Source organism: Vigna umbellata, chromosome 1, assembly GCF_029865625.1.
Source record: "Vigna umbellata cultivar VRB3 chromosome 1, Vumbellata_1.0, whole genome shotgun sequence".
In the NCBI taxonomy this organism is placed as follows: Eukaryota; Viridiplantae; Streptophyta; class Magnoliopsida; order Fabales; family Fabaceae; genus Vigna; species Vigna umbellata.
In genome coordinates, this window is record NC_142165.1 from 13,869,817 (window position 1) to 13,885,443 (window position 15,627).

The 15,627-nt window shown below is 33.5% G+C and overlaps 5 protein-coding genes across 10 annotated transcripts; 3 read left to right on the top strand and 2 right to left on the bottom strand.

Moving 5' to 3' along the window:
* The first annotated feature begins 214 nt into the window (after positions 1 to 214).
* KCO1 (Outward rectifying potassium channel protein) lies at positions 215 to 2,689 on the top strand. Of its 5 annotated transcripts, none has more exons than XM_088096289.1 (4): positions 223 to 352; positions 611 to 867; positions 1,144 to 2,058; positions 2,254 to 2,689. In XM_088096289.1, exons 3-4 carry the CDS (start codon positions 1,163 to 1,165, stop codon positions 2,402 to 2,404), a joined length of 1,047 nt encoding a protein of 348 aa, XP_087952415.1. In that variant the 5' UTR covers positions 223 to 352; positions 611 to 867; positions 1,144 to 1,162; the 3' UTR covers positions 2,405 to 2,689. The 5 variants fall into 5 exon arrangements, with proteins under 5 accessions (XP_047177450.2, XP_087952415.1, XP_087952420.1 ...); XM_088096297.1 differs by lacking the exon at positions 223 to 352 and adding an exon at positions 366 to 490; XM_047321494.2 differs by lacking the exon at positions 611 to 867 and having other exon boundaries at positions 215 to 352.
* A 2,721-nt stretch (positions 2,690 to 5,410) lies between these two features.
* On the bottom strand, positions 5,411 to 5,868 carry LOC124844584 (uncharacterized). Its single transcript, XM_047321547.2, has one exon. It carries the CDS (start codon positions 5,815 to 5,817, stop codon positions 5,416 to 5,418), a length of 402 nt encoding a protein of 133 aa, XP_047177503.2. The 5' UTR covers positions 5,818 to 5,868; the 3' UTR covers positions 5,411 to 5,415.
* Positions 5,869 to 6,109: 241 nt separating this feature from the next.
* Positions 6,110 to 8,727, top strand: LOC124844490 (Pyridoxal-5'-phosphate-dependent enzyme family protein). 2 transcript variants are annotated; one of them, XM_047321444.2, is made up of 6 exons: positions 6,110 to 6,434; positions 6,504 to 6,578; positions 6,812 to 6,955; positions 7,425 to 7,811; positions 7,901 to 8,136; positions 8,242 to 8,727. In XM_047321444.2, exons 1-6 carry the CDS (start codon positions 6,180 to 6,182, stop codon positions 8,462 to 8,464), a joined length of 1,320 nt encoding a protein of 439 aa, XP_047177400.1. In that variant the 5' UTR covers positions 6,110 to 6,179; the 3' UTR covers positions 8,465 to 8,727. The 2 variants fall into 2 exon arrangements, with proteins under 2 accessions (XP_047177400.1, XP_087952432.1); XM_088096306.1 differs by having other exon boundaries at positions 6,215 to 6,426.
* Positions 8,728 to 8,917: 190 nt separating this feature from the next.
* LOC124844573 (Na-translocating NADH-quinone reductase subunit A) lies at positions 8,918 to 10,801 on the bottom strand. Its single transcript, XM_047321534.2, has 3 exons — positions 10,553 to 10,801; positions 9,650 to 9,747; positions 8,918 to 9,540 (listed from the first exon to the last, which is right to left on the bottom strand). Exons 1-3 carry the CDS (start codon positions 10,593 to 10,595, stop codon positions 9,274 to 9,276), a joined length of 408 nt encoding a protein of 135 aa, XP_047177490.1. The 5' UTR covers positions 10,596 to 10,801; the 3' UTR covers positions 8,918 to 9,273.
* A 2,068-nt stretch (positions 10,802 to 12,869) lies between these two features.
* LOC124844542 (uncharacterized) lies at positions 12,870 to 14,740 on the top strand. The gene is made up of 2 exons (XM_047321503.2): positions 12,870 to 13,363; positions 13,727 to 14,740. Exon 2 carries the CDS (start codon positions 13,774 to 13,776, stop codon positions 14,530 to 14,532), a length of 759 nt encoding a protein of 252 aa, XP_047177459.1. The 5' UTR covers positions 12,870 to 13,363; positions 13,727 to 13,773; the 3' UTR covers positions 14,533 to 14,740.
* The last annotated feature ends 887 nt before the right edge of the window (positions 14,741 to 15,627 follow it).

Below are 15,627 nucleotides of genomic sequence, written 5' to 3' on the forward strand. Positions count from 1 at the left end.
ACTTGAAATTTATTTCTTATATATAAATAAAAATTAAAAGAAAACAAAGAAAAATTAAAAAAATTAAAACTAATTTAATTGATGTCAATGCGCCTTTTTCTTTACATCTATAACCAGCCTTGAAAGAGAAGCCAAAATATAGTTGACGAAAACTACCGCGTGGACCACATACATGCGACTTTTTTGTTTTGTCCCTTTTGAAAATCAAACAAACAACTACTAAATAAATAAACCAGATATCTATTGGTTTATGAGTTATATTAGATCCACTTCAACACTGAATCAGAAGCTTTCAGAAGCCTTTTCCATACTCTCATCTCATCTCCTCCAGCAACAGTAAACCACTTCAAAGGTTAGAGCTTTCCTCGGAATATGAGTTACATTTGTTGTTGTTGTGATGGGTTTTGTTTGCTCTTCGATTCTTAGTTCACCACGTGCCTTTCTTCTTCAAGCTCGGTTCCTATTTCATTGGAATCGCCACTGCTTAATGGTTTCGTTTTCGTTCTCTTTTCGATGTTGATTAGTCATCTGTGATCTGTAAATTTTGCAAATGTTTTCTCTGTGAAGAGAGTGTTAGGTTGAACTTGAATTGTACTGTTTTTGTTTCTAGAAATGAGGAAATTTCATGCTCCTTGAAATGGACCGCAGGACAAGTCTTTCGCATGCACAACCTTAAAGTATTCATTGTTGCCCCAACTCAGATCACTAGGCTTTAGGTTGTGATATTGAACCATATTCAAAGGCTCTTGCAAGTTGTTATTTTTAAGGCATAAACTCCGATTTGTTTTTTGTAATTTTGGGTTACTGTTGCTGGCAACTGTTTTGGCTTACAGGGTTGCCCTTGGCCAGAGGAAAATACTTCCGAAGGTAAAATCCTTGAGATGAAATTGAATTTACTTCCAGAACCAAACTTCGTTGACTTTTTTATTTTGACAACTTAGTAGGAATGTTAAATATGATGAAGCTTGTATAGCTTTCATTAGAATTTGAAGTGTTTTGAATTGGACATTGAGAAATTAAGAGCTAAATAAGAAGTCCTTGTTCATTAGTTGTGTTTGTTCTAGGATTCTGTTTGGCATCTAAGGGCGTAATTTGCAAAGTTGAATCTTGAACATGATGTTGCTTGGTTGGACTGTCTTGCAGCCGAATCGGTTCCTACATCATGACCAACAATAATGTAAAGGAGCCCTTGCTGTCAGGATCACTGAATGAGACTCAAAAAGCTAAACGGCTGTTAAACAAGAGAAGGTTACACCGCTCTAGAAGTGCTCCTAACACAGATCTTGTTCCTTCTGAGACACAATGCAAAGAAACAACTCATCCAAAAACATCCATATTTCAGAATTTACATCCAAATTATAAAAGAGTGGCTATCTACCTTGCAGTATATTTAGGTGTAGGTGCTTTAATCTTCTTTCTTGTCAGGGACCAGATCAAGGGGACGAAAACAGATGGAATTCTTGATGCTTTGTACTTTACAATTGTTACAATGACCACTGTTGGATATGGAGATCTTGTGCCAGATAGCCACCTAACAAAACTACTTGCATGTGCCTTTGTTTTCTCTGGGATGGCATTGATCGGATTGACTGTAAGCAAAGCAGCAGATTACTTAGTTGAGAAACAGGAACTTTTGCTAGTTAAAGCTATGCACGTGCACCAAAAAGTTGATTCAACTGGAATATTAAGGGAGCTTGAGACCAATAAAACAAGATACAAACTTTTTGTAGTCTTTTTCCTCCTTTTGGTTCTCTTCACTGCAGGGACAATTTTTCTGGTGACTGTTGAGAAATTGGATGTTATCGATGCATTCTACTGTGTTTGTTCTACCATTACAACCCTTGGTTATGGGGACAAAAGCTTCTCAACTCAAGCAGGAAGAATATTTGCCGTGTTTTGGATATTGACAGGTACTATTACTTTGGCTCAGTTTTTCCTCTACATTGCTGAGCTAAACACTGAAATCAGACAAAAGGAGCTTGTGAAGTGGGTGCTTACAAGGAAAGTGACCAATTTAGATTTGGAGGCTGCTGATCTTGATGAGGATGGAACTGTTGGGTTAGTTAAGCATTCTTTGAAAGTCATATATTATTATATAATTGTTCTTACCGGATAATTGTTCTTGCCGAATTTGGCCGAACACTCTGAGATCCCAGTTAGTTTGGAGATTGTTCGGTCAAATTCGACAAGAACAATGTTTAATTATGAAAGCATGGTTTCATTAACTTTTATCCGTGTTTTTTTTTCTCATAGGGCTGCTGAATTTGTTATTTATAAACTGAAAGAGATGGGGAAGATTAGTCAAGAAGATATATCACTTGTGATGCAGGAGTTTGAACAGCTAGATGTTGATGATTCTGGTACATTGTCACCTTCGGATATAACACTTGCTCACTCAACTTAGATTAACACATTACATTTTGGTACAGTGTTAGTATTTTTTTTTTCTACTATCAAATTGTTGATCACTTAATCACCAAGCTGCTTATACATCTCATGTAAGCATTCATATATATATATATATATATATATATATATATATATATATATATATATATGTATATTATATGCTTAATTTTTTCTTCAATATATAAGCTTGAAACTTTGCACTTCAGAAATCTTCTGTAGTGTTGAATATATAATTCTTCAAGCTTATGATATGTAAATGAAATTTTTTAAATTTGTTGAAGACCCTAGTTGTCAACTAAACAATATAGCTAAATGATGATATATAAGTGAATTCAAATTTAATTTTTGAAAACTAAAATATAGCTTTGATATAGGAGTGAATGCAATTTTTTCTTTTTTATAAAAAATAATTTTATTAAATAGAGTTCGAGTAAGTTATAAGTAAAATTTTATTTCAACTTTAATTTTGTTTAATATAACTAAATGTAGAATCCCACTACCATTACATAGCAAAAATTAAAGATATATTTTTTTAAATGAAATATATATATATATATATATATATATATATATATATATATATATATATATATTATGTGTTTTCTTTCACTTTTCACAAATATGTATTTTTGTAAAAAAACAAAAATCTGTAGAAGTAATTCTTCTCCTTTATACATATACATTAATAGAACACAGATAATGAGTCGTAAAATATGTCAGTGAGAAGTTTGAGCGAATTAATCTAATTAGTACAACAGTTAAATACTAATTATGTAAATTAATTAACAAACGAATATTTTAAATAAGTTATGCCTCTGTTTATTATAGTTGAGTTTTAAGTTTTGAAATTTTAAAAAACTAAAATTTCCTTTGAGCTTTTAATTTTCCACTTTAGTCTTTCTTCTTTTTTTTTTCAACTTTTAAATTTTAGCACCAAATATTACATACTACTTTTCATTGGCATGACGATTTTGTAACAACACTTCTCCCTCCGCTTCTCCAACCTTCTGCAAAAAAAATTTAATTACAAAAATAATATTTTTTACTTTTAACCCTATTTATTTATTTTAAACTCAAACACTATCTTTCTATTCATTTTTATTTTTCACTCATCCCCACCTTTCAACTCTTCTTTTCTCTTTTTTTAGATTCTCACCCCTATCACCATCATATCTATTTGTTTTTATATAATTATAAAATTGTTAAAGAATAAAAAACCATATATAAAATATATATATTATACAAAAACATTAAAACAAAAAACAAATTATATATAACTGCAAAATACAAAAAAATATAAAAATAAACTAATAACAATAAAGATCTTCAAAAATACATTATTAAAATACATCAAAAATATATTCAAAAATAATACATCAAAACATATAAATTACATTATTAAAATATCTCCAAAATTAATATAAAAAATAAACTAAAAAAAATAAACATGTAACTTTAAACGGATGTAAGCATAGGTCAACGATCGTTTGACATCCGCTGAGGGATGCTCACATTCGTTTAAAGATTATAAGTTTACTTTTTTAAGATTTATTACGCATGACGAATCCTTCAAGCACCACCACACCACCATCACACACCGATCTTGGCATAGCTGATCAGTTGTTTGCACCACCACTTGTAATCTCTCACTAAACACACCAGCTAATGGAAGTCCACCACACTCTGAGACCATAATTCTATCACAATTAAAGAATGAAAAGAATAAGTGGAACGTGAAAAAGAGGAAGAAGAACACAATGAAACAATGAGGGGACGAACTATAAAGAGGAAAAAGAGTTACCGCTGCATACATGTAGATGATTAGAGTGGGTAGAGGTTAAAAAATATTAACCCTAAAATTTTACTAATGGTAAAATAAGAATGGGAAAATAAAGAGAGAAATAAAACATGAATAAGGTAGTGGGAGCAACACCCATTTTATAATTAGGTTAAAAAGAAGAGACTACAATCTAACTCATCTCATTCATATAAGAAGTTTATTGACAATTATTCCTCCTTTTGTTAAATTTTATGGTTTAATAATCTCAATAATTTATACATTTAAAATTTTATTTTATCGATAATCTATTATATATATATATATATATATATATATATATATATATAATGATTATTACATGTATATTAATATGATATTTTTTTATCATATTTAGTTTAATAATTTAAAATTTAGTTTCAGTTTTCATATTAAAAAAGAATAAAAATTATATTTTTTTATAAAATTAAATGACACATCCGTTCAACTCGTCTACATGTAATAAGTTAAGTGAAATTTAATTTTTGAAATCGAATAACAAATGTACCAAATTGAATTTGGCTACTAAATCATTAAATAATATTGATTTAGTTTAATGCGCTGTAAACTTCTGACAAACAAACTGGGCCATTTTTTTTCAAATTATCATAAACAATTTATCTGAATAATTTATTTCAAATTGCAAATTTAAACTTCATATCAATGTCCAAGAAAAAATAAATTAAAATTAGAAAATTTAAACATGTATGCTTAAAGTTACAGGTCATAACAGAGAAAATAAAAATACGTTAAAGTAGTGTGGGTATTATCAACATATACTCGCAGGGCAGTTTTCTTCCTTCACCGTCAGGAAAATCTAAAAACACTGCCACTCCGTTCTTCACCTTATCCCGTTTTTTCTGCAGAAACAATTTTCGAAACAAGATTTCTTCCTTCACCGTCAGGAAAATCTAAAAACACTGCCACTCCGTTCTTCACCTTATCCCGTTTTTTCTGCAGAAACAATTTTCAAAACAAGAGAGAGAGTTACAGCGCTAATTGAAACGACCCAACCGTTAAATGGCCCATTAACACATAATTATTCTTAAAAACCACAAAACATAATTCATACGAAACAAACACCTTTTAGCAGTTTGCCATGAAAGACTGTCTCTTTTCTTCAATTAACCGACATTTGAATACTTTGAAAGAAGAAAATAGATGGGTGCTAGATAATGACCTAACCTTGATTAGTCAGACTTGTGGCGAGTGTCGGAGGGCAGATCATGGTGGCCGTCGACGTAATCGAGGAGGCCTTGGCCGGCGCTGTAGAGGGAAGTGGCGTCGGATGGGGGCAAATGGGAAGTCCTAGCAATGAAGAAGACAAGGGCAAAGACTAGGGCAGTGGAGAGGAAAAGTGGCCAGAAATAGGCCAAGAGAGTGAGGAATCTTGGAGCCATGATTGTGAGAGAGAAGATGGTGAGACAGAAGAGAAGTGCCCCGAGAAAATGGTATCTGAACTTGAACAACTTCTCTTGGACCTCCATGGGAACGATGGCAAGGTCGGCAGAGAGAGAATCTCTCAGACAAAAGTGTTTCTTTGCTTGATTTTTCGGAATTTCAACTGAGGAGGAGGGACACACTATTTTCATTCCAAATCACGTTTTTTATCTTGATAACGATTCCGAGATGATCATAAAATAAATTTTTGTACTTCAAAACAATAATACTAAATATAAAATGTTTATATATTTCAAAATATCATTTTTGTTTATCCTTCAATTTGTTAGGTTATCAAAATATACATTGATTACACTTTTAAAATACACTTATGACGTTAATTTTTATATTTTAAAATATATTAAAAAATTTAATATACTAATATCCGTATTTTTTTAGTGCTCGAAAAATGGGAAGGTGTAGGAGCAATTTTGGGGGAGTGTCATTGTAAATGGGCCAGGAGAAAATGGAGGTCCAAGCATGAGAGAAAGCCCGATAACTTTGATTTTTGTTTATGGTGTTGGAAATGGCGGTTGTGGAGCAGAGAAACAGAGGGTGGAAAGGAAAAATGGCGCCGGTGGCAGCGAGAAGCGCGGGCGCCGTGGGTGTTGGTGTCGCAATCTTCATCTCAGTCGCTCTCACAACCTATTTAATCTGTGACCGCCGCTCCAAGAAGAAGAACATATCAAGGAAGAATGGGGTCGTGGAGGCCATCGGTAACACCCCTCTCATTCGGATCAACAGCCTCTCCGACGCCACTGGTTGTCAAGTAACTGTCTATCTCTGCTCATCTCCTATCTTTACGAATTCATTTCGCTAACCACCAATTTCTCCTCAGATTCTCGGCAAGTGCGAGTTCTTGAATCCCGGAGGCAGTGTCAAGGACCGTGTTGCTCTTCAAATAATTCAAGAGGTTAATTCAAAGTAGTTTCAATCATTCGCGTGTGCTGTTACTCACTGTTTTTCATACAATTATCAAAGCTTCGGTTCATCCTATCGATGTCTCACTATTCTCTACTTATTTATTTATTTATCCTTTTGTTTTCGTTGGGGATGAATGTCAATTTTGTCACACTGTTCATTCATTCTCAATCTGATTACATATACGTATCAGCCTGAAGATTTTCTCTATGGTTGATTGCGCAGGCTCTGGAATCTGGCCAGCTACGTCCAGGTGGAATAGTCACTGAAGGGAGTGCTGGAAGTACTGCCATTAGCATTGCTACTGTTGCTCCTGCCTATGGGTGCAAGACCCACGTGGTTATACCAGATGATGCTGCCATTGAGAAGGTATTTTATAATTATTGTAATGTAATCCACCAAGTCTGCTAATCAATCTCGTCCTAAACTTAGAAGGTTTGACCATTTTTTCCCGTTTAGAAGAACTTGTGTACAGCTTATTTGGAGAGCTTGTGATATGTCTATATGTTGTTTTCTTCTTTCAATAAGCTGTGCAGGATTTCTTGTGAAAACAGCTTATAGCGTATAAGAAATCCGTTTAATCTTAATTTCCTTTTAATTATATAAACAACTTATACGTAAGTACTTGTTGAATATCAACTTAGGTTCTCGGAGACTACCACGCATCTATAGTCTTGGTGAATCTCTACATGACACATCATCAAATTTTTCACTGTGTAAAAATGAGTTAATAAGGCTTGAATGCATGTTATGTGGTGATTAGTCGCATACCTTCTAATAATTTCTTGTAAGGATTTTGTATCTGATTGATGATTGTCTTGCATGGATCAATCTTCAGTCTCAAATACTTGAAGCCCTTGGGGCAACTGTTGAAAGAGTGCGACCAGTGTCCATTACTCACAAAGACCATTTTGTAAATATCGCAAGAAGACGGGCATCTGAAGCAAATGAGTTTGCGCTGAAACAGAGAAATTTACAACTGAATGACAAGGACACTGCGAAAATAAATGGTTATGAATCTGATGGATACCATTATAGCTCTCTGTTTCCTAGTGACTGCCAAGGTGGGTTTTTTGCAGATCAGTTTGAAAACTTAGCGAACTTCAGGGCCCATTACCAGGGTACAGGGCCTGAGATTTGGGAACAGACCAATGGAAAGTTAGACGCATTTGTTGCAGCAGCAGGCACTGGTGGCACTGTGGCTGGTGTTTCTACGTTTCTTCAGGTTTGACCACAGCACACTTTCCTCCACTTTTTAGATTCCATTTTGGGTGTGAAAGTTGTCTGATATATTTCTTGTCTCATGTTAAACAGGAAAAGAATCCAGAAATCAAATGCTTCCTCGTAGATCCTCCAGGTTCTGGTTTGTATAATAAGGTAACTCGGGGAGTGATGTACACCAAAGAGGAGGCTGAAGGAAAAAGACTTAAGAATCCATTTGACACTATAACAGAAGGAATTGGAATTAACAGGATAACAAAGAATTTTGCGATGGCAAAACTTAATGGCGCCTTTAGAGGCACCGATAGGGAGGCTGTTGAAATGGCTAGGTTGTTACTTACTCTGTTGTTGGCTTCCCACTTTTCATTTGTTTGTTCTTTTACTTTCTGTATCTCAACCAGAAGAATGATTACATGAAATGATGCATGTATCAGGTTTCTTTTGAAGAACGATGGGCTCTTCCTCGGGAGTTCATCTGCAATGAACTGTGTCGGAGCAGTTAGAGTGGCACAGGCAATTGGCCCTGGCCATACCATTGTGACCATACTCTGCGATAGTGGAATGAGACATTTGAGCAAGTTCTGTAATGTTGAATACTTGTCTGAGCTGGGTTTGACACCGAAAGCCGCTGGATTGGAGTTCTTGGGCATCGAATGAATAGGTTTCCTCAGAGTTTTGAATTTTTAATGCCACTGGGTAAGTGCTTAACGCCTGCCTCGGATGGCAGTGACCACTTAGAAGTTAGAAGTGAGGATATTTTGGTGATTGATATAGATAGTTAGAACTGGGGGTTTGACTGGGGGAGATATGTCATTCGTTGGCACACTTGTTTGTAATTAGAAGTCTCCAAACTTTTGTAAACTCTATCGTGATGACAAGGTATTCAAAGTGAGGACTGTTAATTTCTTTTATCAGTTATACTTACTATTTCTCCCATGAGTTGGATTCAGAATCTAATATGACTATTGATTTATCCATATCTCTCTTTCCAATAATAAATCTGGTTGGCCAGTGTATTAAGGAAATTCATTAGCACCTTAATATTTTTATTTGGTCTGCATTAATAGGCGATATTTAGATCAAGATGTCAAGTCCATTCCCACAAATAGCTACAGTTTACTGTGCGGCACAAGATCTTTATTATCAATCGACTAAGAGTGTGATTGGATTACAGTTCCATCCATCTCAACCTTCTAAGTGAGTGTTTGGACTACATCTTCTGAGTGTGTTTGGATTGCAATGCCATTCAACTCAACCTTCGTACAATAAATTGAAAAGTACAAAACTTCTCTTCAACATCACCCTACCACATTTCCAAACAAGCCCTAAGTGATAAATTTATTATCATGGTACATAACCTCCCAAATTGGGAGTCTCGAGAGAAACATCAAACTGTATAACAAAAGGTGCTAAAGTGGACAATCTCCAAGAAAAAATAGTCCAAAGACACCAAAATCTCCAATGCATTACCTTCTCTCAAACTGAGCTTCTTGGCAATGTGGATCTAACCAGTCTTTGGGGGATCCCTTTACCAAGTTCACACTGCCCCCACCCACAAGCTCCCTCAAATTATCCACCTTGTTCTCCCTACCCATCCCACCATTTCTCTTGTCAGCTTCTTTCAGCTTCTGCTTCAGCCTCTGCTTCCGGTTAGACGAATTTAGCTCTTGCTGTTTTGCTAGTGAAGGAGGTGCTCCGTGTGGGCCCAGATAGATGTTCTCTTCCTTCTTAGCCTACAACAAACTAAGGTAGTTAGCATTCAGATTTTCTACGCAACCAGCATCATCAAAGTCTAAAACCAGCAAATTATAGTCTCCAATAAGAATATTTTCTTTAGCTAACCTTTGATGCAGAATTCGAAGATTCTACAGTAGAAACATGAGGTTTACTTTGATCAGAGTCTTCAATTCCCAAACTTGGAATCACAAATCCATCAGTGTCTACGACAAAAAATAGTCCACCCATTAAAAATCAAACGCATTTTTTACCCGAAGAAGTTAAATGTTAAGATGCATACATCTCAGAGGAAAGAAATAACTATTCCATAGTTAGTGGGTAAGAATCTCCCAAGACAGTCACAGAGTAGTTCATTTTCATTGCAAACGTACAGCACAATAAATCACAAAACTTAAAAACATTCATCCGCAAGAATAAACATAAAGAACATTCAATAATAAACCTAATTCAGTGCTAAAATTCTCTGTATGCTAGGACATGATTTCAACCCAAACTAAATTCTCCATAGTTAGTGTAAAAATAAATAAACAGCATAAAAAATTGAATCAGCAGGATATCAAATTAAGATGGACCTATAAGCATTCCAGACGGATATGCTCCTAAGATAAGCATCGAGCGCCACAGGCAATGGCCCCAGAGAGAAAAAAAATCAGAAAAGATGACAACCCCGCAAACTAGAACAGCAAATTAATCAACAACAATAATAATAACCAATCCAATTTCAAAATTTTTGCGTTGTGATTCAAATAAGATCCATATAGATGCAATATATCAATAAGATTCAATCTGAAACTAACGCAGAATCAAATCATCATTGCAGTCTTCAACAATCTAAAAACGCCCCATTTACAAATCCATCAGTAAAACCCCACCCCTCGAAAGAAAATAAGAAAACACACAACACAAAACAACCTCAAAAGATCCCTTTTTTCTACCCTCGTTCTTTGTTCCCGGTGGTGTCATCCAGAACCAGAAAAGACAAAAGTTGAAGGGAAAACAATGGCATACCCCACTCGTCTTCTTGTTGTTGAATCTGAGGAGAGGGGTCCATCGTAAACTGACGACCATGGATTTGAACGCGAGCTGGGCGATGAAGCCCGGTTGAAGAGAGAACACCCAAAATTTCACCAACACAAATCTCGAGAAAGAATATTACGTTAATAATCAATCGATCGAGTGTTTGAAGATGCTTTCTTTGTGGAGGAAATTGAGAGGGCAATTAAACCCCAACTCTAGGGTTTCACTGTGCGCGTTCGGTCGCGTGCCTGAATTACCCCTTTGATTTGGGGCAAAATAGTGTAGAGATTGGACTGAAGTTCTCCACTGCTAAAGGGTAGTTTTGTCATTGACAATCTCGAATGGGATTCTTCAGAGCATATGCTTGTTTTTTTTTCCTTTTTTGGTAGGTGATTGACAATTTATTAAAGAAAAGATTCGCAAAAATTATTTATCAGGTCATTTTTATAAAAGCTGTCCTTCTTGTATTTTAATTCCTAATCAATATTCCATTAGCAATATTCAAATGAAAAAAATTATTCATTATAACTAATATAATATTTTCCTTTTCACACATTTTTATATTATTCTCTCATTTCCATGACCAATATATTTGTGTTACAACTCCTTCCAATTTATTAAAAAGGATAATCTTATCACATAATTTGAAATATAATTCTGCATAATGAAATTTAAAATATCAATTTAATATATTCCAACTTGGAATACAACCAATTCTAAATTATCATTATTTTTACTTTCAATGTTATTCAATCATTCATGTTATAAAGTCAGTGTGAAACTAATAGAGAGTGGTTCGTTTTAATTGAACATATGATAACATACATTTCAAATTAAAATGAACTTGATAGTAATTTAAACACTTATCTCAACTATATATTAGAATTAAAAACTAATTACACTCAATTTACTTTAAGGCATACTATAATGATGATACAATAAAAAATATTATTAAACAAATGATGAAAAGTGATAGACTTTTAAAAATGTCAAGAACAATAATCATTGAGGAGAAGGCATAATAATCCACAAGATTTTCCACCAAAACACAATCAAATAAAGGTCACGATAAAGCATTTGATCAATGCGATGGATGTCTTTTTGTGAATGGCCTCTGTTTCCATGTCTTTCTTGTCTGTTGTTCTTCATTTTCTATAGCATCATTTCTGCGTTGGCACGAGCAAATGATTATGAGAGGGATTAAGGCTAAGAATTGTATAGAACAATGCAGAAAAGGGTGAAAAAGCTGACAGGTGCATTTCACGTTTATGATATTGTTTGATTACGCTAAATATTTTAGGAGTTGAAATTAGAAATAATTTAAATATTTTTTTAATCTTTTAAATAATTTATATAGAGTGGAACAGGAAAGGAATGGAGAGTAGCTGAGAATGTTATGGATATCTTCCATAATGGGGCCTCCACTCCATTAAAGTCTGCATGAGCATGACATGCAGAAGCAGAAAAGGACTTTGAGGACAATTACTTTTGTATGTATAATGAACCTAGGTAATAATAGTAGAAAGTGGATTATTCATTAATTAAACAACATTGCTGATTGCTTATTTAATGTGTCTTAGTTTATTAAGAATTGTAGTTGTGTTTGCTGGGGAGTTTAGTCAACCTATACTCAAATTTCATTCCATTGGAGCAAAAAATTATTTCGAATGTAGGATCCACGATTTTCACAAAACACTTCTTCACACTTTATTCTAAATTTGTTTAGATATTTTTGATGCTCAAGTAAGTGATTATTCCAATTATAAAAAAATCTTAAATTCGTAATAAATTGTATTACCTGCCTTATTACCTTTAACCTTTATTTATAAGTTTCGAGATGAGTCTTAGATTAGTGAAACCCTAATCATGACCCAATCCTAACCTATTACCTACTAAGTAACACTTATCAGTAGTAATATTGATTAGAAACAATGTTTAGGGTGTTGGGTCGACCGTATGCCCGTCCATAATTCTTTATTCATGGTCGTACGATCGATTAACAAGCATAGTTCACTTATCTCGATTTGACTGTTCATTGTGGTGTTGACTACAACCTATTTGAACCGGTCACCACTTTTCGATGATTTTACCTAGTCGGGTTCTCTATGTGACCATATGATTATACGGTACAAATATGAATTTTATTTAGAAGTTCACTGAAAACATATAACACTAATGTGAGTCCAATAAAAATTAAGAGTATTTTCAATCCAAAATCATAAAGTAATAGATTAATAGACTTTTTATTTTTATTTTTATATTTACATGATGTTCTATTTTTTTATTTTTACCGGACTTAGAGTCATACTTAAATTCTGAACATTTGCTTGATGCAAGTGATGGAAATGTAGTACGGAAAAGTGTCTTATGGGAAAGTGTCTCAAGAAAGGAACTCCCGTAAAGAAGTGTTGTTTGGAGAAATCTGTAGTTTCCTGAATCGGTGTGTTGGGTTTCTGCAAATGGGTTTTGTTTGGTTGCGAGTGAAACAGAGGGAGAAGCAAGGTCCTTGTTGAGCACATTATCCATTGATTTGATAAAATTGTTTTCTTGGGTCAGGTATCTAGCCATGTGTGCTGGCACATGCATCGACAAGTCCAAGGCTTTGAGGTTGTAAATATTCTCGGGAAACAGACAGCTTTGCTATCTCCAAGAGAATCACATGCAGATAATGAATAATAAAAGGTTCCATGCCAGAGAAAAATAGAACAAACAATATGCTTTCAAGTTGGATTCCTTGCTAGCAGAGTTGCCTGCAGTGCAAAGGAACTTGATCTTCCAAGAATCAGACATCACCCTTATCAGGTTTGATGAAACATGCTCAAAACTTCAAAGAACTTGTTTTCTTTGGGGTTCTGGTCATCATCTTACAATTACAAGTCTTGTTTGACATTGAAAACCTAAAAATTTCCCTCCTTTTCTTCTTGTTTGACATTTTAGCAACTGATTAAAAAATAGAAAGTAGGGCACTTGGAGAAAGTTATTTACTAATAGCTTAAAGGGCTCTCATGGCACCCCAAATTCCTTTATATCATGTTGAAACTTATCTCTAACTTTGCTCTCAAAGTCTGTATTTTAAGCAATACAGATTGAAAAAATTTCTGCTTCTTTCTTTTAGTCTTTTCCAAAGACCTTCTCCTTATTAACAAGAAGTATATATTCTTGCAGCCTTTTCATTTGGTTTGGATTTTACACAAGAAGTATATTTCTAGCTAATGATCATGGTGAAAGTAACAAATAAACAGATCTGTCACAAGCTGTGTTCAAATTTTGGCAGTTTATTATCACCGATCGTTCTGGTTCTTGTCCTTCTGTTTTCAATTTTCATTTTCTTTTCAGTTTCTGAATCCTCTCCTTCCCTTCTTACCCTGCTGATTGTTCTTCTATCTACCATGTTTCTTGTCACAATGACAAAGAAAAAAGGGTCCTTACATGAAAATCTCGTCCAAGATAATCAGAAGAAATTGGAAATACAGCCTTCATTAGAAGATATTACTACCCAACAAAATGAAACTTCTCAGAGCCAAGTTCAAGCACAGTCAGAATCCTCGTTTCCATTAGATTGTGAAAGCGGGAACATCACTGATAAAGGTTTTGAAGTCAGTGTTGAGAAGTATGAGCAACAAGCTGATCCAAAGTCAGATACTGAAAGCAACAGCAGCTCAACCATGAGTGGAGAAAGTTCTGAGATTCATCACAGTAGAAATAAAAATCTTGATATATCTGATAACTTGGCTATTTATAGTGATGATTGTGATGATTATGATGAGGAGGAGGATGGCTTGATTGAAATCAAACTTCCAAACAATCACTTTTCAGAGTTCTGGCCAGAATGCTTTTTCAAACAGCAACGTTTCACAGAGCTCTTGGAAGAAATTGATGAGATGAATGAGGATGAAAACTTAATTGAGATTGATATCTCAAAGGGATCCACAAAACACCAAGATTTGAGATTGGAGAAGGAGTTTTCTTGAACTTTAGCATGATTTTGTTCTCTTTTATTAACTTGGCCTATTAATCTTTAGTTTCATTTTTACAATGATGTGTTATAGCAGTTTTGTCACATTAGATAGCATAATATGATTATGTTTTGTTTGAATGCTACAAGTTGCAAGATGAAGGTAAAGGCTTTTTTGCTAAACAATTCTCAGTTTTCATAAGTTGTTGGATAAATATTTGGGAAATATACAATACAAAAGAAGAAGGTCAGTCGTGTGTAAATTATTGTTTTAAGATATAAAAACTTGTATTTTATTCTGACATTTTAAAAGTGTATAAAATAATGCAGCTAATTAATTAGAAATAAGCCGATATCTTAGAAATTAATTAGAGATTACATATGAAACTATTATATATATATATATATATATATATATATATATATATATATATTAATTAGTAGATTAAAAATCTAATTCAATAAAGTTTGTATTCACTTTTATATTTTAAATTGATTTTATCGATTAAATTAATTTTATCTTAAGTCGACGTAAAACTCTTAATAATATATTTCTTAAAAATATTAGTAATCGAAATACACGCTTTTAGTATAAGAACTATATCAATAAATACTAATATTGGATTAAAGAATAATCTTTAGAGTATCTGATTATATTTTTATAAAGGATTCTATAGCATAGTACATAACCATTGGAAAGAATATGGTTAGGATATGCTGATTTTAGTATGTTTAATTATATATAACTTAAGTTTATAAAATTAATTTGTGAAGTGAAATTGGTTTCTCACTATTATCAACATTAAAACTAACAATGATAATACATGGAGTGAGTGCATATTTGATTATCTTATCTCTATTTTTGAAATAAAAATTTCATCCAGATTTTGATCTCATTTTATTTTTGTTGGATAAGAGCTATACTCTTAAACCTTCAAATATTAATTAATTAATTTATTTACTAAAATTGTAAAAATCACAACAAGAGAATGTGTTGTTATCAATGATTAAATATTAAGAGGATCGCGTTGTGAATTTACATAATTGAACACGTGAAAATATAAGTAAAAAATAAATAATAAATAAAAATATTTTTAAAAGATAAATAATC

Excerpts from the sequence above, each read along its gene's own strand:
- KCO1 (XM_047321494.2), top strand. The coding sequence starts at position 1,163 with ATGACCAACAATAATGTAAAGGAGCCCTTGCTGTCAGGATCACTGAAT. Across the intron at positions 2,059-2,253 it reads GATGAGGATGGAACTGTTGG|GGCTGCTGAATTTGTTATTT; the intron begins GTTAGTTAAGCA and ends TTTTTCTCATAG.
- LOC124844584 (XM_047321547.2), bottom strand. The coding sequence starts at position 5,817 with ATGAAAATAGTGTGTCCCTCCTCCTCAGTTGAAATTCCGAAAAATCAA.
- LOC124844490 (XM_047321444.2), top strand. The coding sequence starts at position 6,180 with ATGGTGTTGGAAATGGCGGTTGTGGAGCAGAGAAACAGAGGGTGGAAA. Across the intron at positions 6,956-7,424 it reads ATGATGCTGCCATTGAGAAG|TCTCAAATACTTGAAGCCCT; the intron begins GTATTTTATAAT and ends ATCAATCTTCAG. Across the intron at positions 7,812-7,900 it reads GTGTTTCTACGTTTCTTCAG|GAAAAGAATCCAGAAATCAA; the intron begins GTTTGACCACAG and ends CATGTTAAACAG.
- LOC124844573 (XM_047321534.2), bottom strand. The coding sequence starts at position 10,595 with ATGGACCCCTCTCCTCAGATTCAACAACAAGAAGACGAGTGGG. Across the intron at positions 9,748-10,552 it reads ACAACAAGAAGACGAGTGGG|ACACTGATGGATTTGTGATT; the intron begins GTATGCCATTGT and ends TTTTTGTCGTAG. Across the intron at positions 9,541-9,649 it reads CTTCGAATTCTGCATCAAAG|GCTAAGAAGGAAGAGAACAT; the intron begins GTTAGCTAAAGA and ends AGTTTGTTGTAG.
- LOC124844542 (XM_047321503.2), top strand. The coding sequence starts at position 13,774 with ATGATCATGGTGAAAGTAACAAATAAACAGATCTGTCACAAGCTGTGT.